The sequence below is a fragment of the Taudactylus pleione genome, unplaced genomic scaffold (assembly GCF_031769625.1).
Source record: "Taudactylus pleione unplaced genomic scaffold, aTauple2 ptg000571l, whole genome shotgun sequence".
NCBI classification, from domain to species: domain Eukaryota; kingdom Metazoa; phylum Chordata; class Amphibia; order Anura; family Myobatrachidae; genus Taudactylus; species Taudactylus pleione.
The window spans coordinates 6,510,307-6,537,428 of record NW_028284973.1 but is presented as its reverse complement, the minus strand read 5'-3'; the positions used below and the strand labels follow the sequence as shown (position 1 = coordinate 6,537,428).

Sequence of the window (27,122 nt, the reverse complement as noted above, 5' to 3'; positions counted from 1 at the left end):
GGTCTGTGCTCAGCACTCCCCTCATTATTCCTCCTCCTGCTTAGGTTTCTTCTCCCTAAACAGCAATCAACACACATTCTGTGTCCTCCCACCCTGGCAGCAGTGGCCCCCAGGCTGCACTTACTTAACAACATCTGCACAGACTGCAGAGAGAGTCCGGCAGCTGGCTCCTCTGAGTCTGTCTGCTGCTGAGGCTTGCTGCCTGTGTGTCAGTTTCTGCTGCTGGGCAGGAGGACAAGAGAAGCTGAGCACTGGGGTGGGACGGGGCTGCCTGATGACTCCTCAGATCTCTCAGCTAGTGATCCGAGGAGTCTGAAATTACAGAGAGTTAAACTGGTTTCACTCTCCTCAGAGGGGTCATCAACCTCACCCCATATGAGTCGCGACCCCAAGTTGAGATGACCGCGACCCACTTTGGGGTCACGACCCACAGTTTGAGAACTGCTGGCATAGGGTGATATTTCCAGCCTCATATTTGCTGTATCTTGTTTTGACCATTTCCTGGAAACTGCAGAACAGTAAAATTCACCATCACTTCTAAACAGGACAAGTGGGGATGTTGCCCATAGCAACCATTCAGATTATAGCTCTCATTTTATATACAGATATGACCTCTTGTAGCGTGGTCCCCGACGATCGCACTACAACCGTGCACACGCATCGCGCCATGCGATTATCCTCAGCAGCGTACGGTATGCTATGGCGCGCACTGTGATGGCACCATGCAATCCTATGGAGACGCGGGTGCAAATGCAGTGTGCGTACCCGCTCTCGTCCATGCGTGTCGAGATTTGCTGCATACGAAGCAAAGATGCAAGAGGACATATCTGTAGTGTGCTAGATCCTTGATAGGTAGAATGTGATTAGTTGCAATGGGTGTTTTGTGTGTTTTATAAGGTTTCATATATATCCATGGACACTTTTTCCCATTTATAAATAAGGCATTCTATTGCCATGGAAACAGTTCATGCATTTTATTGCCATGGAACCAGTTCAGGCATTCTATTGCCATGGAAACAGTTCATGCATTTTATTGCCATGGAACCGGTTCAGGCATTCTATTGCCATGGAAACGGTTCAGGCATTCTATTGCCATGGAAACGGTTCAGGCATTCTATTGCCATGGAAACGGTACAGGCATTCTGTTGCCATGGAACCGGTTCAGGCATTCTATTGCCTTGGAAACGGTTCAGGCATTCTATTGCCATGGAAACGGTTCAGGCATTCTATTGCCATGGAAACGGTTCAGGCATTCTATTGCCATGGAAACGGTTCAGGCATTCTATTGCCATGGAAACGGTTCAGGCATTCTATTGCCATGGAAACGGTTCAGGTATTCTATTGCCATGGAAACGGTACAGGCATTCTGTTGCCATGGAACCGGTTCAGGCATTCTATTGCCTTGGAAACGGTTCAGGCATTCTATTGCCATGGAAACGGTTCAGGCATTCTATTGCCATGGAAACGGTTCAGGCATTCTATTGCCATGGAAACGGTTCAGGCATTCTATTGCCATGGAAACGGTTCAGGCATTCTATTGCCATGGAAACGGTTCAGGCATCCTATTGCCATGGACACGGCTTTACACTTACTGCAGAGTAACTCTAGGACACATGACTACCAACATTTTCACATACTGTAAACACTCAAAGGTAGCTTTAAAGAGGATACTGCTTTCAAAAGTATTACATGTAGAGTTTGGGATATACTAACCCTCTAGGTGCCTGACACGTACATTTTCAGCCAATTTCCTCTGTAGCTCACCAGTAATGATGGGGAGCCTGGTATAAATACAGTATGCAGGAGCATAACAACCCAACAACGACAAAAAAAACTAAATCACCTGCAGAATGTCACAATGTTCTGTTTAAGGGGGCTTCTTGCCATTTCATACAAAATCCCATTGCATCTGATAATTGTTGATGTTATGCAAACTCACCTACACAGAAATGCCTGCGTCTTTCTACTGTGGCAAGTCTCTGCAAACACAAATGAACCCCATGTAGTGCAAAGTAACCACATCATCTGTCTGCCAAGACCAATCTCCCCACATAAATGGGGCCCACATTGCACCTGGAACCCAGTGTCTCTGCCATGACATGCCTTCGACATGTAATGCCCCAAACACTACGTTGAACGCCTATTGGCCATCACAAGACCCTCGAATTGAGGCTTCCACTCAAGAGTCTTTCTACCCAACGAGTCATAACATGTCCCTCTCCATTTATGTAAGTAGGTCAAGATTAACGAAAATAAATGAATGCAAATAAAATAATAATTTATCAGTTTATTAGACCTAAAGTAGTTATTTAAATTCACCTCTTGCCTGAAGTCCTGGTCCACAGGTCTCGTAGGCCCCCGGGCTGTCTTGCCTGACGTACCATGGCACCATCTGGCATCTTCTCCACTTATGGGTTTTCCACCTACAGTAAGACATTTGTAGATGACTGAGAACGTTAATCATGAATGCAAGAGCGATTTAAATATTTGCCATAATGATAATTTACTCTGTACAACTGCACACGCACTTTTTCATCTCTTTGGCAGAACCAGTGGGGGGTCTCTTAATGAAATACCATTGCTCTGCGCCCGCACAAGCCATCTGGTGACAGACGGGGATCACGGTAACCCAGGCATAGAAAATTAGCTTTTTTTTGCAGTTGCAGCCGTCAAGGAATGGAATAGTGGATTTCATAATGGCACTGATCTTGTAACGACTTTCTGGCATCATTTTTATAGCAGATGTTTTGATTTCCCAGAGGTGTTAGGAGATTTGGACAGCTCTAAGCCAATGGTTCAAGCCGTCGGGGACATCAAATGGAACTCTCTTATTGTCGTATCTGTAACTATTACTTCAAACAATGTTATGTGAGATGATGATACATTATAGCGAATTGGGAGTCTAAGGAATTGATTCTAGGTAAAAGCTTGAAAATGGGCTTTAAAAAGTATACTTTGTTTATATAATATAATCGTCTGACAATTCAAAAAGCAATACAAGGGGGTGTAGTAGAGAACATCTGTACTGAATACCACTTATATCATGATCTAAAGCAGTGGTCAGGGAACAGGGGTAAATTACCCCACATGAGGTAAAAATGAAATTCCTGGGGGTAATGGACGGACAGCCGGGCATGCATATGAATCATTGTATAATATAGAATGATTCAATTTCATATGCATGCCCAGCTGTGCCGCAGGGAGGCTCTAAACCGGACGCCCGCTGAGATGTTATCACCAGCGGGCGCCCGGCTCCTTCCCTGCAGCGCCGCGTTAGCCGGAGGCTGGAGTTCTCCTCTGAACTCCAGCTTCCGCCTCTCTCCATGCGCACTATGGGAGAGACGTCATGGCGTCTCTCCCATAGTTCCAAGGAGCAGCCGGGCGGACAGGACGGAGGCGGATGCAGGAGCGGGGATTAAGGCAAGTGTTTTTTTTTTGTACAAGCGGCACTACAGGGGCATTATATGGGGGCACTACTACAGGGGCATTATATGGGGGCACTACTACAGGGGCATTATATGGGGGCACTACTACAGGGGCATAAGTATGGGGGCACTACTACCAGGGGCACTATATAGGGGCACTACTACAGGGGTATTATATGGGGGCACTACTATATGATTTCCTTCCTTTCAAATCAAGGGGGTAACGTCGGCGTATCTAAATATATTTTGGGGTAAAAGGTAAAAAAGTTCCCTACCCCTGATCTAAACAGTCACTGAAAATACAATAACTTTGCAAGATCTATACCACAGAGTTAGGGGGAGTTGAGCGGCACAAAGTCGCCCTCGTTGCTAATTGTAGTATATGATTAAAGAGGGAAAATGAAAGTAGCAATGAATGTAATGACAAAGGGGTTGATTGGAAGGACCTAGGGATGGGAATCACTCATCCGGCCACTCCAGGGACAATGAGGTGCAAACAAGATTTGTGTCTAACTCGCAAGTGCAGAAAATAAATGCGCCCTTTGTTAGGCTTGCGGAGCTGGGTGTAAACACCAGATGCAGCAAACTCGGCAAGGACAGCACGATATGCGCCTGTATCACTCCAGCAGCCAACAGTAACACATGGGTCTGGGTTACGACAGGAGGCGTAGCTTCATAGTGATTATATAAAATGCTTAAAAATCAGTAACACAATTCATACACAGCACAGTGCTCGGCCAGATTGTGTCATTATTAACTACTAAAGTTACTTACACCATTTAATAGAAAAGATAACAAAGTAAAGATAAAACTTAAAAGGACAAGAGGAGATGTTGCCCTTAACAAACAATCAAATTGTAGATTTAATTTATCTAGTACATTCTATTAAATCATAGCTAGGATCTGTTTGGTTGCTAGGGGCAACAACTCCATGGGTCCTTAGTAGAAGGTTAAAGTTGGTATATCGTAATGGCGGTGCCTGCACGGGTTATAGCGATGTTTCCTCATACACTATTGGTGCAGAAAAAGGACCTCTCAGTGCGCCAGATTCCGTGCGACCCGTTGCACTGCACGTCTTTTTGCGGCTCTTCCGCTTGAAAATGCATCTTAGGTCCGTATTCAATTAGCCGCAAAAAGTCCTGGCCTTTTCGCCTGTCGTGCTTTACACCGCATTCGCCTGTTTGGGAGGTGAATTTGCGGCATGCGCGTCCCCGCGTTTCGCCCTATTCAAATACAGAACAGGCAAAAACACAAATAGGCGAATGCATAACAGGTGGAAAGTACTGAATACATTGGGGGAATCAGTCTGTACCCCAAAATTAGATGCTCGGGTACTGGAAATCATTACAGATGTGTACTATTAGCCCTAATAAATGTACTTTGTGTTCTAAAGTTGTGTTAAATGCTTTCTAAAAGCATATTTGTAAAAGTGGGGAATTATGATAGAAAACAGTATTTTTATGGTTAAAATAAAAAGTCCAGTCCAATTTGGGGTGCTTGAAAATGGGGGCTAGCATATTTTTGTGTTTCTAAAGTACACTTTTAAAATAATGTGACAAATCCACCTGCTGCATGCACCTGCAATCCTAAAAACACCTGGCCCATCCATACAGCCCCCCAAGAAACCTATTTTTTTTATAGTTTTTATCCTTGTCCCCCCACTTTTTTCATTTTCGCCCCAAAAATGACATGTCTTTTTTGGGGAGTTCTGAGGATTTGTCTTTTTTTTGGGGGGGGGGGGGGGTCCAGAGAGTTCCGAATCGTTTCCCCACATTTGCACTAGAGATTTTGCACTTTTTTCCGCCTGCCATTTATTGGAGAAACTTTTCCGCCTATTTCAGTGCATTGAGTTTCCGCTTAGGCGAAAACGTCCTGGAATTGGAGATAAGACGCAAACAGGCGAAATGCGGCAATAGGCAGGACTTTTCGCTTCTAATTGAATCTGGGCCTTAGTCACAATACGATGCGACTAAGACGCACCGGCAGACTGCACTGATTAATTTGATATGTGGCACTTGTATATCTCTGTGCGACTTATTTTATTTATTTTTGAACTTTCAGAAATTTCCTGAAGTAAATGTACCTTTTTGTGTTAGATAAAAACATTTCTAGTTTATCCTGTCCAAGGAATGTCCTTGGTATTGAGGATTTGCTGTCAGTCGAGGCGGGAGTCATAAGATAAATAAACTGTGGAAGTATTTCCTGGCTGATAAGTATTTTTTATTATGGAATAAGAAAATAGGACATTATGGTGATATTTCCATTGAAGGGAAATTGCGATAGATAGAGTCCCAGACTCCTAGTGTCACTCAGTCTTACACAATAAACAGAGAACACATGGATCACTGCATTTATACACAGTACTGGCTGAGTCAGTCACTTATTATAATAATATTTGACAATAATTGCAGAAAATAAAAAGTTACTAAAGCAATAGTTATGAATACGCTCTGTCACTCAAGAGTCAACCTTTAAGGGTTTCTTTGAAGCTCGTACACAGGTAATTGTTGAGGGATGTGAGACAAGATGGCAGCAAAGAGGGCGACAGGTACAGTGACTCCATGACAACAGCAGAGCCCCTGGAATTTTCTCAGTTGCATTTGTCACCGACTGTCACCCTGCGGGGGCCACATCAAAGGACATTTTTTATTTACAATTTAATTAACATTACTACCAGTCAGGAATTCCGTGAGGAAGCAATATGCAAATCCCGCTAATCGTTGCACATAAATTGTCCTTTTTAACCTTCAGCGTTGTAGTTTTCTTAGTATTAACGTCAGCCTCTTTGTCTAGCTTTGTAGTTCTGTAACGACCCCTTACATTTGGTTAATCCTTTTGATTTTAGTGACTGTGACCGACCTGACACGGGGAGGTTTAAGCGGAGCTAAAACTGGTCGAAATATTGTATTACAGCTCTCTTTCTGGGGTATATTTACTAAAGTGTGGATTTTTAGAAGTGTAGATGTTGCCCATAGCAACCAGATTCTAGCTATTATCTTCTAGAAGGTGCTAGATAAATGATAAGCAGAATCTGATTGGTTGCTATGGGCAACAACTCCACTTCTAAAAACCTGCACTTTAGTAAATATATTCCATTATATGTAGATATGGGCAAAATACTATAGATGGCAATACTTGCAGTAGGACAAACATCACTGGATTAAATAAAGCAAATAAAATTATTTCTCAGCAGAAGTGTAAGAGAAAGATTTTCTAAAGCCGCAATCATTGTTTCCTGCCTCTGTAGACAGTTAACCATAATGACAGGGGCTGACAATCTGACACAAGTAACTTGGAGATCCATCTTCCCGAGGTGACAAAATCAAGTTTAATGAGCGGAAAGCGTTGCGGCAAGGCTTTGGAAAGGCTCTGACTCAATATGGGTTTATCTCACCTGTAAGAATGACAGGCAGCAGGAGATTCGCACTCGTTTTCCTCGTATAGAGTGTCCGGGCAGTCCCGGCCTCCGTAGGACGGGTACTGAATAATGACACGGTGGCGAGTCTGTTTTTTAACGCTAACCACACCTAAAGTGGGAAAAAGCACGTTAGTTACTTCAAACCAAAAAACGGATTTTAGATACAAAGGTCATTAATCGATGCACAGTAAAGAGTAAAAAAAAAAATATACAGAAAAAAAAGTTACAAAATACTTATTTAAAAATTAGAATTTACTGTTGAATAAAATTGCGTTATGTATCTGGCATTCCCCGCTCTTAAATGTAAAGTGCATTTAGGCAGGGCCATCTTTTAGCTTACGTTTTATGTCATTGTATCTAATTTGTGTCATGATCCCCACAGTGTACAGTGCTGTGTAATGTGTCAGCACTTTATAGATAAAGCATTATAGTAGCAGTAGTAGTAATAATAATAATAATAATAATAATAATAATAATAATAATAATAATAATAAATAATAAATGACGTGACTGAGTCGGGCAGATCTCTGTACATAGATGTAAATGGTGAGTTTTTGCCCATAGCGCATGCGCACATGTAAATTTACTCATCTATACGTATGCGCTACTCTGAGTCGGGCAGAACCTGGCCAGTTCTGTCTTACCATGAAATAGGGCGTTTTGGGGCAGGAACTCTGTGGTGTTAATGCGATAGCAGGGAACCACCCTGCAGGTCCATAACTAGCTATGGGCGACCGTTGCCGCCGCACAGGGCGCAGCCATTGTGGGCGGCACCGCCGACCACCCACGCTCCGAGTATCTGGCTAGCAGGGTGCCTGGTACGGCACTTTGCGTCCGGAACCGTAGATGCAGTGACACCTGGAGAGTCCTCTGGACGCTCCAAGCAGCAGACTGCAGCCATAACAACTCCCACGGAGCATCCGGAGGATGCTCCGAGCAGCGCTGTTGTTCTGGTCGCTTGTGGCCCCGCCCCCCCGTGGCATGACATCATGCGTTCAGGGGTGTGTGGCCGGCACTGGGCACCGTAACTAAGTTACAGTGCTGCCACCCTGACTTCTGGGAGTGTCACGGGCGTGTATCAAAAACTCTGTGTGATTCTGAGCCATGCATATTGGGAAGGGAAGCTTGATGCTGACGGATCTCTTGTATCTAGCATGGAGCTGGTGCACGTGGTCATACTGATGGTGATGGTTGCAGCAGCCGGCGTAAAATAAATGGGCTGCACAAGCGGAGCACCCGGAGGAAACCCACGCAAGCACAGGGAGAATATACAAACTCCACACAGTTAGGGATGTCACTTAATAAAGTTAGCAAGATTTTGCATTCACTATACTGTACAGGGGACCCATATGTGCGGCCCTTTAACATATTAACAGTTATGTACTGCTTATTATCATAGGCTATGCTTTTTTACATAATTAGTTATGTTATATATCTAATACACATATTACTATATTGTGCTACTATATATACAAACTGTGCTTTACTACCATATATACATACTGCACTGTACAACCATACATAGATACTGGGCTATACTATCATACACGTATATTGACTGGACCCGCTAGTATAGTTTGCACCTGTACCCCAAATGTCATAGATATACAATGATGAAAGAAAACCTCTCCTTTGTGAATTGGAACAATTCATACAACAGATCTTATAAAGACTCTAAATGTATTACCCTTCATTTGATAATTATTTAGGGACCCCCCTTATCCTGATATATTCTCACATTTCAAAGAAACCAACACATTATATGGGACCCTTTGATGCTGAAATTTAATACTTTCTGATAACATATACAAACACATTACTTCACGTTCCCTCAATGGAATTACCGTGGTGGGCAGAGAAATTAATTAAACCCAGTGCTTGTAGCAGATGTAGCACCATAGTATTTGATTTTTCTTGAATTCAAGATGAAAAGAAAGAAAAATTAAATGTGCTGTGAATACATGTTAATTTAGTATCGCCCATAGTGTTTGTGGTTATTAAAAATGAAACAAAATAGGGCAAGACTCATTACAGTGTTTAGTCTCTAGCAAAGAGAGGAGGAAATATTACCCATTCAATAAAAACAGTCTAGTAACCAACCGGTCTAATAATAACCAACTTACTGCTTGGTACAATTTCAAGCTCATAACACCTACAGAATTCTAAGAATTGAGCCCAGCAGACAGCAATGTGTTGGGATTCGCTGACTGGACAAACTGTAGTTAGACAGGACCTGTCCAATCAGCTGCGACTTAATACCCACTCATAGCCTTATATTGAAAATTTCCGTATGGCGAATACACAGTGAACATGGGAACCTACGGGTGAGTATCTGGTGAAGACTGGAAACATCAGAGGAGTGACACCAATACATCTATCCATTGTACTTTTGTGTGAAAACTTTTATTACAAAATGAACATAATAATTAAAAAATTGCTACATTAGGGAAAAAGATAACGTTGTTGGATGTATAATATACAATGATATTCTTCCACAACAATTTTGAGTATTTTTTTTTGCTTAGGTTCTTGTAGTTCTACAACCAGAACCGGACTGGTAAATGCCAGAAGGGCCAATGGCCAGATGGGCTGGTCCGGGGTCAAACCCCGGCCGAGCGGTTCCACCTCCCTGCGCTCTGCTCGGCAAGGGATACTGAAAGACGGGGGGCGTGCCGCGAGGCCAGGCCCCCATGACTTGCGGCACGCCCCCACGAGATGAGGTCACGTCCCTTTGGAGGCGAGGCCACGCCACTTTTGCAGGCATCGCGCACAAGGGGACTGCCAGGGGTGTTTAGCAGCCCCAGTCCGTCCCTGTCTACAACTACTGCAAAGTAGCAGCTTGCATTTACTATTCAAATCACTGAGAACAGGCAAATGATATTCCCACGCAAGTCCCATAAAATTCTTTAATCTGCTTGATACCTGCTAGATACATTTTATGAGAGAGCGTATCTAGCCAAATAATGCAGATAACTGGACTGCTTCACTGGCAATACTGACTGTAAAGACTTGTGTTAAGTATTAGAAAAAGAGTCTCTGCTGGTGGTAATATGCGTTAGAGTCATTCATTATGTAATCATCGTGCAACAGTGTTAGGTGAAATATATGACACTGCGTAACCCAGCTCTGGCATTGTATGTATTATACATGCTACTAGTCAGCCATGACCCAGATCTGATGGTCATGTCGGCCGTTTGGAGTCATTACATCCCCTGCTGCAACTCGTATTTAGGTCACAAGTCCAAGGACCACTATAAGGGAAGGCACACTTCAGATTAATCACTTTACTCTGGGATGACAACAATTTCATAAAAGACTTTAGAGAGGGGGCCGAGAAGCATTTACTTGATTATATAATTTTCTAAAATGCTGACATCTGGAAAATCATTTGGGCATATGTCTTGCATTGGACATTTTAGGACAAGAATGAACAGACCAATGGATTTCAATGGTCTGTGACCCGGATGATATATTCTGTCCAAGTAATTTTACGGTTATTAATTTATTAACCTCTGTAGAAACCAAAAGCACATTTTTCTGTATAAGCTGCACTTTGTGATATACGTACATAAATGAAGATTATATTTGGCAGATGATATCATATTTACAACCAAGACAAGTGCCAGTAATAGATTTATTTTTTTTATTTTTACTGTAACTTCTGGAGGAGATGCAGCTCTTAATTAAGCTATTTCCCTGCATATAATGGTGACTGTTTTCCTTTATTCCTAACATTTATTATTCCTATATCCGCACTTTGAAATAGGCAGGATAGAACCTTTTTATAGCCTGATAATTAAAACATTCAAGAGGACTAGACCAATCAGATGTCAATCAGATAATTGGAAAGTTTACTGGACAGGGCTATACAGTAGCCAATTGGAGCATTAGACTGGTCACAGGTCTAGAATCACCTATCGTCAATCAGAGCATTAGAAACTTCACAGAACTAGGCCAACTTGTAGCCAATCAGAACTCTAGAACGCTCACAGAACTAGTCTATCCTATAGCCAATCGAAACATTAGAACATTCACAGGGTGACATAAAACTGTATCCAATCAGAGCTTTAGAATGTTCACAGCTCTAGACCAACAACATTTATCCAATCAGAACTCTATAACATTCACAGATCTAGACCAACTTATAGCCAATCGGAGCATTAGCATGTTCAGAAGTGAATTAGTCTATCCTGTAGCTAATCATTAGAACTACAGTACATTAACTTGTTGCCAATCAGAGCATTATAATGTTCCCAGGGTTAGACCTGCCTGTGTTAAAACATTAGCCTCTATATGAAACACAAATTATATATCCATTCCAGATTATTTTCTGTAAATGTAACAAAAAAAAGTTCAAAAATATCACTAGGTTTTTCTAACTTTTACCTTCCTGACAAGCAGTGGGGCATGGTGTCCAGTCACTGTAGGGAGTAACTATACAGTCTTTGCGGCAGGGCAACAAACACGGTCTCATGGTCTCAGGCCGAAGACTTTCGGGGCACCTAGAAAACAGAACATTCATTATTATTGATTATTTATTTTATCAATGGTTAGAAAGGATAATTAGGACACTATTATTATTACTACTTAAATATACCCCAGTGAACATCATCAATGCATGTAGTTCACAGGATGTCCAGTATCTGACATGTTTCTTTTTCATTTATTTGTTTTACAGTTTCGGTGGTAATTTCAGTCACTCACTTACATTCGCAATGGCAACCCACACGGTTCAGCGTGACAAGCTTCCGGGCAGTCCCACATGTGACATCTGACCTGGGTGTGATGTCAGACGCTGGACATCCAGAAAGCCAGCCATCCACATCAATCATGTTCACTGGGGTGTATTTAAGAAGCGTCTTTTCATTCATTCTTTTGTATCCCTGATGAAGGAGTTATGTCTGAAACATTGAATCTTCAGAGAATGTCTGTATATTTAATTATTATCAGTCGTGTGAGTGCCAATATTTTGGACTATCAATTAGATTATTTTGCATGTGTGTGTGTGTAGGACACCAAGAGCACATATGATCACCATCTTTAATCACACCACCTGAAGTGGTCATCTATATTCCATACGACAAATCGTGTTGGCTGGCTGCAGGCAGGGGCGTATCTATAATGGGTGCAGGGTGTAAATACTTACTTCTCCAGAGTCCTGCGTCGGCGGTACCTTCGCAGTACAAATAGTCTAGAAAATGCCTGCCACGGCCATTTTCCCGGCGTTTTGTGCAGGTGCAGTGGGGAGATCACCGGGAAAATGGCTGCTGCGCAGTGGACTTTGGTATCGCACTATTGTCTACACTAGTGCCCGGGAGTCTGCTGCACTCAGTGCGCTGCTGGCAGCCGGGCGGAGAGGAGGGGGCCCGAACAGAGACTGCCCCTCCTCTCTTAATACACCTCTGGCTGCTGGTATTGTAGCTAAAAAACAAACAAAGGCGGCATTAATGTCCAATAGGAGCTCGCACCTCACAAGGGGTTAGGCGGAATAGCTGATAACATCTAGGTCCGGTTATGTGCACACAAAAAAGTGGATTTTCAGCAAGAGTGTTTCAGCAGATTTTTTCTTTATAAAAAGTCATTATAAGACACAATGAGTGACCTTGGGGTTTTTTTGTGGGGTGCTTAACGTGCAAGGGTTCACTTGCAGGAACAAAACAAACCTGGAGAAAATCACCTTTAGGAGGATGGTTAATTGTCTGAAGGAGACTCAACCTTGAGGTCCAAGGAACGTATAATTGAGGCCACATACATAAATATCACCCAAATTAGCAATATTATAGGACATTTTAAAGTACATATATTATATGCTAATTGTAAGCTGCACTGGGGCAGGGAGTGATGTGACTGCCTGAAATGGTCTATGTAAAGCGCGGAGGAATACAGTATGTGTGCACTATATAAATATTAATAAATATGCATGTACTGTACTGTACATATTAGATATTTCTCCAGATCTTCATTCAGTAGGAGGTTTTATATTTTGTCATTTAGAGTTTGCGTAGGCTCCGCATCCATCCCGCATGCTTGTACCCCTCTATCCAGCACCTATCATGCACATTACATGGAAACGTATCCTTACTTCTTAGGTCCAACCTGTCCCACATTGACTCTAACGCAGATTACTTTTCTTGTTTGCATGCCGAGAGCACAGGCGGCTTCACCGTTCCAGCTGGAAGAGTTAAAGACGGAGACAGTAACATCTTCAGTGCACTGGCCCCAGGGGCCTGTCTGCCAGTGATATACCGTACAAGGATGCTCATTGCAGCTCCGAATCTCCTGCAGAGCATTGCTCTCCGGACACAGCACACCTCCTGTAACAACGTCCAAGAATAGGGAGGAATGAAAATCAATGGTTTTATACTACAATGCGTCACTCCTGAAAATAATGGGAGATAACAGGAATCTATATCGCTCGGCAGGACATCATAAAAAACATGTTTCATTATTTCAGTTTCAATTATCCTTAAATTAACAGAGTGAAAAAGCTGAGATAATGAGATTATTGTAAGAGACTGACATAGCATTTCAGGCTTCTATTTAAAGTCCAGTGTCTTAGAACAGCAGACATCAGCTGGCATTAAAGTTATCATCAATCTCCTCCTGTATTAATTGTGTAGCTGTGTTAGGCGAATGCTCTTACAGAGAAATCCGCAGAGGAAACCAACTGTCAATCACATTCATGTCTTGCCATATAAAACCCATTCACCCGCTAATAAATGCTCATTTCTACTGCGTGGTGCCTCCCTGTAGATGTTGTCAGGATGTGAAAAAGCAGTTATTCTTCAATTATAAAGACAGTATCATTACTATATTAAATTATTATTATTATTATCATCATATTTTTACCCAAATTGTACCCTCCTATATTTGTACCCACACTGTACCTTAAAGCTATAGTATTCTTTAATTTATTCATTGTTTAAATTATACAAATATTATTGTGGTGAAAATGATAATAATATTAATGATGGTTTATTTTTATTATTATTGTAATCATTAATATTAATTTAGTATTAATAAAAAATATTATTATTATTATTATTATTATTTCCTGTATGGTACTGTGGAATATTGTGGTGCCTTATAAATACGGTATAATAATAAAAATATAAAGGAGTTGAAATCCGTTTTTAATTTAATACAAGTAGGACTAATGCTATAGCATCACTACGTCTGTACCCAAATTGTACCTTCCTTTTTTTTGTGGTAATTATGGTTCATTATAGACATTTATATGTATATAACCGTTCATGGCTTTGTGACAGTATTTGTCAGTCTATTAAAGTAAATATTTTCATTGATACATTTTCTTTAATTAGCATGTAAATGATGTGGACTGGTTGTGGCTTTGCATATGAGACTGTGTGTTTAGGTTAATTAATATCTGAAAGTCTAACAAGATTGGTTTGTATTAGTGTACACAAATCCTACAGATTCTAAGCTAGCGAGCTGCACTCAGTTATTCCTTTGTCTGTTTAATACCTAGATTTGTCTTATTACTGTTTGTTCACAATTGTAATCCCCTCCTGAGGATGCTGGTGCTATGATGATAGTAGTAATAATAATAATAATAATAATAATAATAATAATAATAATAATAATAATAATAATAATAATAATAAAATTAACAACAAAAACATTAACAACAACAATAGGAGACATCAGTGACCCGATCGGACATGGACTGTTCAAGATGATAGCTATACATTTCTAGTTATTTTAGTAACATTGTTAGAGGCATTAAGTACAATGAATCAAAGGATGCTGACATTTAGGAATCATACTGCTTTCTGCACACTCAAACTCACTCAGCCATATACTGTACTCTTTCTTGAGGCAGTAATAGCCACAAGAACACTGTACAGTACATGTGGTAGTGTAGTCTTTATAAATTACCATTTCCTAATTCACTAGAATGTAAAGGATTATTGATATTTGCTTCATTCAGAAATAAGTAAGTTATTTGCAATTATTATTATATGCAATTATTAAAAGGTATACATTTAGCAATTTCTATAGTAAATATCAGTCTTCATTGATATTATTATCGTCATTTTGTGTTTTTAACTAGAATTTTTTTTTTATTTTTATATACGGTAAGTAAAATAAATATTAAAAAAAAGTACTTGGACCAACTTCCTTGTACTGAACGGGCCATACACGGTCTGCATGGAAAAAGAAGCCTTGGTAGGAATGGAATGAGAATAGCTCAACTAGAAAGTGGATTGCATGGAACTCTGGATTCCTAGGCAAGTAATATTCTGTGATGATGTATGTTTTATGGCTTGGTCACTTGAGGGGGCACTTTTTTGCACCATAGAATGTGTAAATTCCTCTGGCGCACTGGGGGCGTGGTTGCAGCATTGGGAGGGGGGCATGGTTACACCTCCTCACCCAGCAATCCCATGCCCCTACAGAGGTCCGTGCTCAGATCATTTGTAACAGCCCCCTCCCTTAAATAAACTTTCTGCTGTGCCCTCATTTAAGAAATAATCTTCCTGCCGGTCAGACTGATTGCAATGTGTCTAACCTTCAATCCTATTTGTAGAACAGATTTCTATTGTGTACAACAGCATATTACATATGAAAGGCTCAAAATAAAACTTCTCTTGATATTATATTGCAAATTGTGCCCAGATCAGACAGCGGCATTCTGAAAGAGGCCATGCACTTTAAGGGCATGTTCACGCATGCTTACTTGGAAAGAGATGGAAATATGCCTGGAAAGAACAGATCATTCGGGGCTGGTCAGGGTTAGGTGGAAATACTGGTAGGTCAGCATTACGGTCGCCAGATCTAGCAAACTGCTTGTGATTGGCTGCTTGTAAACGCTCTGCTGACAGTCATTGGTGCTTACTTTATTGCCTGTGTACAGAAATTTTATTTTTGGGGGCATACACAGGGCAGTGAGTTGTTTTTGCCGTACTAGGGATGTTTATTGCAGTTTAAATTATGCTGATTAGAAAATGTGTTTGTTACAAGTAAGGAGTGGTTTAAAACATGGGCGCAACTCAAGAGGATGAGTCTAATGTGTTACTGTCATCAATCAGGCGCACATGCAATAATTGCAGACTGGACAGCATCTTAATCGCTGCTGGAACTCAGCATGTGAAAGAAATTACTCTTCATTTGCAGTAGTTTTTTTCAGGTGTAACTTGCGCCCATTTTGCACCCTACACTGCATCAGGATACAGGTCTTGATCTTTTTGTGTTCTACAGTATGTTAAAGTAATGTATAAAAAAAAAAGTAAATCCCCAGCACAAAGTGTTGGTTATAAAATGTGAACATGTTTCTGAGTAAAATCATTTTGGCCAAATACCATAAGATTAATATATTTATTTTGGAAATCAGAAATTGCCAGGGGAGATAGACTCAACTGCAAATTGAATGGAGCTTCAGGGACAAAAGTCATTTCAGAAGAATCATCTTTTATTTTTTTTCTCAGCTGAAAGGCCCCTAGGCATAAAAAATTCCTTAGAAATCAATTTAAGTTTTCCACTGTATAAAAATTCTGGCTGGCTAAAAAAATAAAAACCTTCAGGAATACACAAGTAACCTCCTTCAAAAAGAATGAATTATTCTCAATATATAATTGTACTGTAGGTGTCTATGAAGCGATTATAAGATCTGACAATATTTTAATGCTTTAAAAGGTTAATGCACCGATTCTTATGAAATTTTTGCTTCATTTTTTTGAGAATTTACATTATTTTCTTAATCTATTAGTTTTAAATGTAATAAAAAATTGAATTTTTTTAATATTATTTAAAAAAGAAAATAATTATATATTTTTCTATTTTCTTCTGTAAACCCAGAAGGTTCCTCAAATACGCAACCATAAATTAGCAGACATAAAATGATCTATACAGTAAATAAGTCAATAATCAATCATTTACAAGGTACAACGACGATAAAAAAAAATGCAATATAAGCAAATGATTAAAAAATATATGCAGACTGCGATATCTCAGAGCACATACAAAACCACCTCATAAAAATTGAAATTTTTAATAATAACTTTTATGAATTGCACCTAATGGTGCAATGGCCAAGCTAAGGGAGATGCCTGTCTATAGATACAGAAAATAGACTCTGCTTTGTTTTGCTCAATTCTGTTCTAATTACAAATGGTCTGAGACACTGTGGGCCTCATTCAGAGATGTACGCAGGTATCGGACGTAGTGGGCATCTCAGTCCTTGCACATTCGGATTTACACCAGGAAAGGACTTTGTAGCGTCATTTGCATAAAGTCGCAGGTGCGTAGCTGGAAGCGTTACTGGGTCCTACTTAAAATCAGCCGCTGTGTGTATATTGGATATACTGAGATATTACTCTAGAACAAATGTGGCTACATCTCTTTGCATTTTATGGATCAGTCTTATGAAATAACTCTGTTGGACCATCAACATGTACATGTCAATGATGTATCTACAGCCTTACCGTCGCCAGGATAGGCAAGAATAGCCCTGGCCCGTGTCTGCCGCCCTTCTGTCGTCTTCCCCGAGCAGGTGTGTGAGCAGGAAGACCATTCCGACCAGGAGCTGAGAACACAATCTTTGGGGCACGGAACCTCGCAGACAATAGGGATTGGGTATATCGCATCTCTGCACAGCTGTCTGTCCACCTCTTCCCCTGGGATTAGAAATGGGAGATGCAATTATCAAATTAATACATTTATTTATTTTACTGAATATTGCTGTTTACATTCCGGAGAAGTATGGAAATAAGATGTAAGCACTGAATGGTGGTCAATGCACCAATTGTACAAGACATGGAAGCGGCTGAATAAACTTCTCTGACAACCATTCAATGTCTACAGTGTACAATCAAACTTTACCTGACAATTACTGCAGCTTACAAATGTACACTGCAGACAAAACACACCCCTGTCTGTTTGCCCCTCCCTTTTAATGCAGTCAATCAAATGTTTGTTTGTTTTTTTGTATTTTTTTGTGGATATATCTGTATATTTATTTTTCTAAAACAAAAATTGAGACAGCTACTGTTAAATTATTCTACATATTTTCCAAATTATCTTGAAAAATCCATGTATTTATACCAAGTGGAATTTAATGAACAGTGACTTTTCTCATTATATTCCTGCTTGTGAATTTATAATTAATTTTTTACTGCCTTGGCATAAAAAAACATCATTGTCTGTATTATTTGCTACTGTAAGAAATATAATGTAATCTTCATTAAAAATGGAGACTCTTATTCTAACCAATTACACTAATCAGCGGAGCTTTTGACACTACACCCTCTGTTCCAATCAATTATGTTTTGAAGGAAAATGAGACAGCATCAAACAGATCAGGAGACAGGTAATAGGGCTTTATGTCTGGTTAAACTCCATGCTACCATATACTTGTCAATTAAAATGCTAATTAATGTAATTTAATAGCATTGATTTATTCTGACTGGATAAAATGCAGTGCATGCCAATATATAATGCAGAAGCTACTAAGAATATGAATAATTTATGAACTGTTTATGGAGTCTTGTGTTCTTTATTCAAAAACATTCCAGACTTTTTTTTTCTTTTTAAATAAAAAAAAACATCATTCTTTATTGTATTCATCTTAAATATGAAGACAATTTAATGAGTGATCGTATTCTATATATAGGTCATACAAGTGGGAATTTCAACCACATAAAACTTTTGTCAGGCGAAGGGCTTAATTAAAGATGCACGACCAGAAAGCTACAGTATGTGCACAGACTGTCTGTCATAATTTGGAACCAGCATATTGAGATGTGCAGTTCGGTTCTCCAGAAATCCGAATCCACCTGAATTACGTGAGATCAGACAGATCCGAGTCGCGGTTCTGATCTCATGAGAAGATCCGGACAGATCCGAATTGATCTTCCCGCCGGTTCGGAATTTTAATTTTGCATCCGAATTTCTGGTTTTGGATTGCAAAAATTACATGATTTTAGCTGTTTTTAAAAACTTTAAAAAAAAAAAAAAAACCACGGGGGTCAGCGTGCACAGGGGTGACCAGATACCTCTCCCCACTCAGATTGGTAACTAGACATACTGTACCACCAAAAAATAGACAATATTTTCACACTTACTGATCTCTCTTAATTTAATAGCACGGTACAAATAGAACAAGTCTCCTGTATTCCATTAAAAAAATATACATATTCTAGATACTAGTGCTAGTTAGTCCAATCTATGTCAAGTAGGGGTTTTAGATGCAGTATGTATACTATTATTACCCAGTTGTACTAAGTTAATAAAACTGAAAAAACACACAGATGTGAACCTGCTGTCAATAAACTGTTACCAATAAGACTGTAGTTCAATACTAAAATAATTCAGGTTTCTGCTCCCTGTGTCTTCTCTCCTTTTTTATTCTATTTATTTAACATACAGCAGGCCCACTACCCTAAATTTTTGTAAACATGCCATCTTTCAAAAGAGTAGCAAATAGCATTGCCACCTAACGTGGTGAATAGTTTTGCTCAGTACTTTAAAATTCTCTGCAGAATGTAGGTGCGAGTGGGAGGATTAATGAGGAGCTGAAATAACCATAATGGCTGCTTCTCATTAGTTATTCCACCCACAGGCTACTCCAAACATCATAACCGCGGCTGAGAGACCAGCTGCGGAGTGTGTGGAAACATGGCTGCATGGCGTAACCCCCGGGCTCTGGAGAGGGGGCGTAGCTACACTGCTCCTCTTCCTCCCTACGTGGAAGGTCACAAAAAATGCATTTCCACAGGTTCTTTTTTTTGGACATTTATCTGCTATGTGCATCTGAAGGATGGAAGCATCTAAAGGATGCAACTTGGGGTGTGCGACCAGTGCCACCGCCCAGGGTACAAAGGCGACGGGTTGGCACTATTGCTGTCCCCGTGGTACCTGTGTTTGCATTTCAGGGTGCCTGAAACCTGAAGGGCTGCCCGTTGTGACCTCAGGATGCGCCTCCCTTTACAAATTGATCAGTGCCAAGCTTTGCGGTTTTATGAGATCGGGGTGAGCAATAAAAATGTTACATTTAATTCTAATTCACTTCCTTTCTAGAAGCACTCTCTACATTAGTTTAAACCTTTAATTTTCCCTCTTACTGCTCGGTTTAGGCTAATTTATGTCTTATATTAAGGACAATTAGCGAGGCTGTCTTCATTATAGGTGACTATGATATATTTGAATGTTTATATTGGTTGAAATCAGTCTAGAAATGCGCTTTCACGCATGTGTACAGTTTAAAGATACAGATCACTTCCCATTACTGTATAAGTATGGGGACAAGCTTCTGACCATGTCCTTTTGCAGTCAGGGCTGATTGTCTACCTGTACAATGAGGGGCACTCACCTAAATGTGTGAAAATGTAATTTACTACTTAAGTGCTACATTAGTAGCATTTGTATGTCCCATAGAGATAAAACAATGTACATGTATCCATATGCTACCCGAGCAATGCTTATAGCTCCTCCCCTTTATTTCCATTCATTCCATTCCAACATAACCCCTGTATCAGGCTCCGCCCCAGCTCCATCCCTATACAGTAACTAGTCACTCAGTCCTACGTGTGATACACTGTCAGCTTTACTTTCTCGATACACGATAAAACGATTGCCATATATAAAACATTCCGAGACCACGTATATACATAACCTTATGTACTCACCGTCACTGTTGATACATGTGACTACAGGTACTTGAGTGCCGGTTCCGCAGTTATTTCCATTGTCAGGGATACATTCTTCCAGTCTATCTAATCGCCAGTCGTAACACGACGGTTCTTCACACGGAATGGCCTCTACTAAATGAGGGCAGCTTCCAGTCCCACCAGTGGGCTCATTGGAGATGTAACGTTTCCTAAGCTTGAAACCTGTATATAAAATTTATAAATCAATGACATCGTTTTATAAATTAATTTACTTAACTATAGGAATTACTGTATAAAGAGTAGAAAACTTTCACTTGGATGCACATGACAGTTATTATTATTATATTATTATTATTATTTTTATTATTATCCTTTATTTATATGGTGCAACAAGGGTTCCGCAGCGCCTTACAGAGTACATAAACAAATGAGCAAACAAGAAAATAGCGACTTATAGTACAAACAAGGGAGGACAAGGACATAGTTTACAAACATTGCTGTATTAGCGACCATAACACTCAAATAAGAAGCAGGGCGTCAGCGACCAAATGTTAGGTGCCTTTTTGGGGAGTTAGGAGTAGACGATCGTATGGGTGAGGGAAGGAGATGCACATGAGGGAAGAGGGCCCTGCTCGTGAGAACTTACATTCTAAAGGGGAGGGGGCAGATAGACAGTGGCGACACAGAAGGGGTAGACAGTGAGGAAGTGAAGGCTTAAACTTAAATTGGATCGATATATTAATTTGTAGTACATTTATTTGCTTTTGTTTACAGGTTTTACCCTCAAAATATCTATATTACATTTTCTATGACGCTAAATTAAAAGTTCTTAGCCTTATCAGTGTATTCATTGAAACCCCCCCTTCTGAAGTTTACCAGTATAATACATTTCTCAATCTTACCCTGATTTACTACTGCAGCTATAAAAAAGTAATAGAAGTTTAATTATTTTATTTTTTTTCTTCACCTCAAAAACATATCGTCATAAACAGCTGTAATAAAGTATACAGAGAAGGAAAGTGGTAAAGCACAAACATATGAAATGATAGAGCACAGCATGTCAGTTATATTAGCTGTGATATCAAGGATTAACTTGGAATTGTTTGATAATTCTGGTATTTGTATAAATGGGATCACCTGGGCTCCTAATCGTTTGTTAAAAAAGGGTGCTCAGTTTAAGTCCACCTTGTTTGTGTTGGTCCTCTGTGTTGTGCTGGTGCTGTTACTAGGAGGGTGTCACCATAGGGTTCATGATTTGATGTCTGTAACGGTTTGCTGTTCCCCAATGAGGCCTGAGGAGTATGTGACAGGCAGTACTTGTCTATGCATATTTTCAGCGAATGGTCAACTTGACATTAATTGAGAGGCCTACTTTCCTGTGTATGCTTGTACCTAACACGGGCATTAGATGTACAGTGGGCCCCTAAGAGATAGTTGGTAGCACCTTATATGCTGTGAGCAGCCACATTCCATAAGTATGCTCACTGTAAGATGGACAGAAACGCAAAGCATTATGGGTAAATAACAGTGGGGAGACTTTTGCTCCATATTCTCTAGACAAAGTTCTTTGAAAGATAATGTAACTAGAGACATTCCAGGACACGTCATTAATGTATATCTGTGTCCTGGTTATACATATGGGTGTAGTAGGTATTACCGCCGGACGCATGTTCAAATCCCGACAGCGGCAGCCCCGGCAAGGGTGAAAATCCTGATTGTCCCTAAGGTAAGTATCCGTAAGCTAATTCCCCACCCTCCCTTAGGGGTGCCTAACCCTAACCTCCCACCCCAAGTGCTTAACCCTAATCCTCAATCTAAGTGCCTAAACCTAACCCCCCCTTGCCTGCCGCCTAAACCTAAGTCCCCCAGGGAGGGTGCCTAACCCTAACCTCCCCCTGGGGGTTCCTAACCCCCCCTTCCCCTAGCCTAAACCTAACCTCCCGGGGGAGTGCCTAACCATAAGTCCCCCCCGGGAGCCCGAAACCTAACCCTCCCCAGCCTCCCAGCTCCCCCCCCCCGCAGCGAACGCGTCCTACTGCGCATGCACACAAAGACACCAGAGGGACTTCTGGGTCATAAACCCGGAAGACCCTTTATCGCCAAAGACCACTCTTATACCGGGAGAGCTGTCCTTTGCGATTTTCTAGGTACATACCGGCGATATTATCATCAGTATTTACCTGATAATGGGCAGTATGTTCGGCATCAAGGACGCGACGCTTAGTACATCTCGCTTCAAAGATTAGAACACAGACTCCTAAATATGGAGCCACCGCCCTAATTCCAGCCTAAATAGAGGGTCCCTGCATTATTGTCTCAGCTTCATCACAGAGTTTGAGACTGCAGTAGAAAGCTCGTATATACCTTGATTTTCCCAGATCCGGGAACGCTAATGGGTCTCCCTGGTACCACACCTTATGTTACCTGTGTAGCCTGAATACCTAGCCAAAAGCTGAGTATTTATCCCGGTGTGTTTGTTTTTTGGTTGGTTATATTTATAATGAAGTGAGTTGATTTGTGTCAGTGGTCACGTGTGTAACTAACTATATACTGTACTTCTATCAAAACAAGCCCCACCGTTAGCAGAGGGGTCGCTGGAACTCTCTACCTATTGTTCTTCTAACCAAAAATAGTTTTAGCTTTGTTCACATACGTAAATTTAGGACTGTATGCTCGGCCTATCACAGCTGTTTTTGAGTCTCCGTGTGGCCGTGGTGCTTGGTTATGCCAGTGGTGCTATCACTGTAAACAAATTTACCAATGTGCGAAAGTTCCCAACTCGCAGAACAATAAACCACAATGCTGCAGGAAATGTAAGGTAACGGCGGTGTGTTTAAAGCAGACAATACAATTCCATCGGGATTTTCAATTTGAACTTGAAAGTGTTTCTCAGCGATTCCCCATTGATCAGTATATCTGTACAATTAAAATATCTTACTGTGTGTGTCGTGATCGTACAATCTTGGTGGCATGTGAACCATATAGAGAGTAACGTGTGGGCATTATTAGTGTGATAAAGCCGATATATGGAGCGCGCTGCTATACAAATCATTTCAAGCACTCGCCAATTAAAACTTAAAGGGGTCTATTTACTAAGCAGTGTTAGGAGACAGAGTGAAAGTGATAAGGTGCCAGCCAATCAGCTCCCAACTGTCATTTTTCAGACACAGCCTGTGAGATGACAGTTAGGAGCTGATTGGCTGGCACCTTATCACTTTCACTCTGTCTCCTAACTCTGCTTAGTAAATAGACCCCTTAATCTCGGGCAATGACATTTCCGAACAATCTTTTTTATTACACATTTTTGTCCTATTCTGAGTCGTATGGAACTTGGCTGGATCTGTAATTCCGTTAAATTGGGCATTAAATCTGTCTTTCACGGCTGCCGCAATGACCGCCACTTTACCTGTGAATCGGCCCCACAATAATCCGCGCTGCAAAGTGATCGCATGCCACTTACCCTTCTTACCCTGCTGGTCATCACAGCTCTCAAAGGTACACGGACCCCAGGCTGACCAAGCGGACACATCACACTCTGTTGGGCATGGGACATGGCACAGCTGGCTGGTACTCAGTGGTGGCTCGGTACACAGCTTGGCATCTGCTGGCTTTGATGCTGTAACAGAACAAAAATACAGTCATATCTAAACATGTGCATAGAACATGGGCACTCTTCATTGTAGACATTTGTCCTATTTACAGCATTGTAATTCCCACATAGCACAAAGTTCTTCTCTACTGTTAATAACCTAGGACATTCCCATTGATGTGTTATACACTGTAGAGCAGCAGTGGCCAGACTCTGGGCCTCATTCAGAGCCGCTCACAAAATCTGAGCGCTCGCTCTGAATGAGGGAGGCCGCATGTAAAAAATGATCTGGCCTCCTGACCGCTCGCTAGGCTGTGGGTTACATCCAAATCCTTAGCGAAGAGACCCTTGAGGTAGGGTCTCATCTGCCGCAAGCCCCAGAGAGCTTTCGGCTCTAATAGAGCCGGAAACTCTCCCACTGACATCACTGGTGATGTCAATGGGGCCGCCCACAAACGGCAAGCTTGGGAATGCCTCCGTTTGTGAAACCCCCCCCCCGCCACACCTACAAAACGGGGCGAGCTGTCGAACCCCTTTTGTAGTGAGCCCCGGAGTGAGAGAATTTCTCTCTTGCTCCGGGGCTTGCGCACGCGCAGTGTGGCCGCTGCGTGTGCGCACAGCCAAACATCGACCCGCTTGCGATCGCTCAGGCGCTTGTGAGCGGGTCTGAATGAGGTCCTCTGTTTCCTCAGGGGCTCCTAACAGTCTATGTTTTCCAGATCTCCTGGCTGGTGTATACATGGGCACCGAGAGGGGTGGGGGCGGGTACTACTTACTCGGGTCCTGGCCAGCTGGAGGAGCCTGTGTCAGTAGCACATTGAGCAGGGAGAGAGAGGAGACGGCTGTTTCTCCACGGCAGCAGCCTCTCTCCCAGCCCAGAAGATGCTGCTGTGTGCTGGGCTGCAGAAGGTCCAGGGAGGCTGCAGTCGTTAGGCAGTTGCAGTCTCCACTCTCTCCTTGCAAGTATTATAGGGGAGAAGGGGGCTATCGCACTGATCATCTCCCCTCCCCCCCTTATACATGCCCTCTGGCTGAGGAGGACAAATCCAACTCCCTTCCCAGCTTGCGGCATCACGCATAGTACTTTAAATGTTAAAGACAAAAAATGGGGGGGGCGTGGTCACGCATCCGCACTTGGCAACGCCCTCCTCCGTCACTGCTCTCGATGGCCCTGGGCGTATTGTTTACTAATTGACGCATTTTAAATGATCCATGGGTGGTCTGGAAAACATGAACTGTTAGTGGTACAATTAGGGGTCCCACAAAAACAGTCCTCTTCCCGACGTGAACACCCAAGATAACATAAAAGCAATCCACTCCACAGTTAGAAACACTCCCACTTAGGTGCTGCTTGTTACATTCCACCCTGAGTGCTGGCTGGGGTAGAGTGTTCTAAAAATAATCGAAGATTGGAATGATTAAATTATTATTTAGACACAGTCCAGAACGGGAGCCTCACCACTGCCCAATTCTTACCATGCAACTAAAATAAAGGGGTCTATGTACTAAGCAGTGTTAGGAGACAGAGTGAAAAGTGATAAAGTACCAGCCAATCAGCTCCCAACTGTCATTTTTCAAAAACAGCCTGTGAGATGACAGTTGGGAGCTGATTGGCTGGCACCTTATCACTTTCTTATCACTTTTCACTCTGTCTCCTAACACTGCTTAGTAAATAGACCCCAAAGTGACCACTGCTAACTCTTGCATCAAACAGAGGGCCTGATTCAGACCCACTCGCTAGGATGTGTTCGCACGTAGCCTGCCGATGTCTGCAATCTGCGCATTTGTATAAGACTGCGCGCGCATGCGTGAACCAGACACTGCAATCGCGAAGCAATAGCCCCTTGTACACAGACGCTCCGCAAGCATGAGTGACAGGACGAGCCGTTTGTGGCTGGTGACAGGGGGTGGTCGATGGTAACGGGGGTGTGATGGTGCGAACGCAGGTGTGTCTGTGCGTTGGGGCGCCGTTTCAGGGGCGTACATAATTAATATGCAGCGGCAGCATACACGTCACATGGCTGAAATACACACTGCAGCACTCGCAGTGCTTGCGGAAGAGTATGGTCAGCCACAAGTGCTGCGTATGGGACCGATGTTACTCAATGTTACCGATTGTATAATACACTTCCTGGAGATGACGTATGTTACTAAGGGAAAGCGGGCGTCTTGTGACAGGCTGGTGGGCATCTAATTTCATACCGCGATCGCACGCCAAGACATAGGCCCTCATTCAGAGCCGTTCGCTATTTGCGGTCGTTCGTTCAAAAACAAGGGGTGGCTATTCAAATGATCCGTTCGCAAATTGCAGTCTGTTCACGCCTCTAAGTCTGAACGAGCGAGCAAAACATACGCTCGTTTATTTGTTAAAAACGCCCCCTGGCCGCTCGCACCATACGTCATGTCCGCTATTTATTAGATTAATCGAGTACATCGACCAGCGTATGAACTGCTCGCTATTCTTGTGGTTGGTGTTTGCTACCACAAATTTGCGAGCAGTTCTGGCTATAAAATAACCCAGTGACGTGGTCAATGACGCTGCTGTATTAATTATGCACACCCATAATACGCCCGTTTTGACCTTTAAGCACGCCTGCGTTCGGATCTCCACTCCCCATTTTCAAGCACCTTCCCCTGTTACCACCCACATACGCCTCATTCTGTCACTCAAAATAGCAGGCACTCGCTATATAGCGTACAAACGATTTTTGGCCGCACTGACTGGTTCGCGCATGCGTACTAAAAACCGTACGCATGCGCAGATGTGCAAACATCGCTCGGAACGAGCGTACTGCCGCTAACGAGCGGCTCTGAATGAGGGCCATAGTGGGCATGCTAATGTCTTGCTTGCGATTGCTGGATTTGCATATTTTGGCTGCTGACGGTTGCATGCGAACGGGTCTGAATCGAGCCCAGAGGGCGATATTACGGGGGCTCTTGAAGACTTGACAAACTGACATGTTTACAATAATACTTTCGGTGGTCGGTGCACTTTAAAAGAAACACACAAATATTCTAGGCACAAAAGCTACAGGATATACTTACATGACTAAGGAAGATAA

General features: G+C 41.9%; 1 protein-coding gene across 1 annotated transcript in view; it reads right to left on the bottom strand.

Annotated features, from left to right (window-relative positions):
• Positions 1 to 27,122, bottom strand: part of THSD7A (thrombospondin type 1 domain containing 7A) — a 322,453-nt gene that overhangs the window by 62,945 nt on the left and 232,386 nt on the right. Inside the window, exons 5-11 of the mRNA XM_088453107.1 lie at positions 23,932 to 24,087; positions 20,490 to 20,693; positions 17,289 to 17,480; positions 12,926 to 13,157; positions 11,230 to 11,345; positions 6,820 to 6,952; positions 2,320 to 2,423 (exon numbers count right to left, since the gene is read on the bottom strand). Coding sequence (XP_088309233.1) covers positions 2,320 to 2,423; positions 6,820 to 6,952; positions 11,230 to 11,345; positions 12,926 to 13,157; positions 17,289 to 17,480; positions 20,490 to 20,693; positions 23,932 to 24,087 — 1,137 coding nt within the window. The remainder of the gene's footprint in view (positions 1 to 2,319; positions 2,424 to 6,819; positions 6,953 to 11,229; positions 11,346 to 12,925; positions 13,158 to 17,288; positions 17,481 to 20,489; positions 20,694 to 23,931; positions 24,088 to 27,122) is intronic.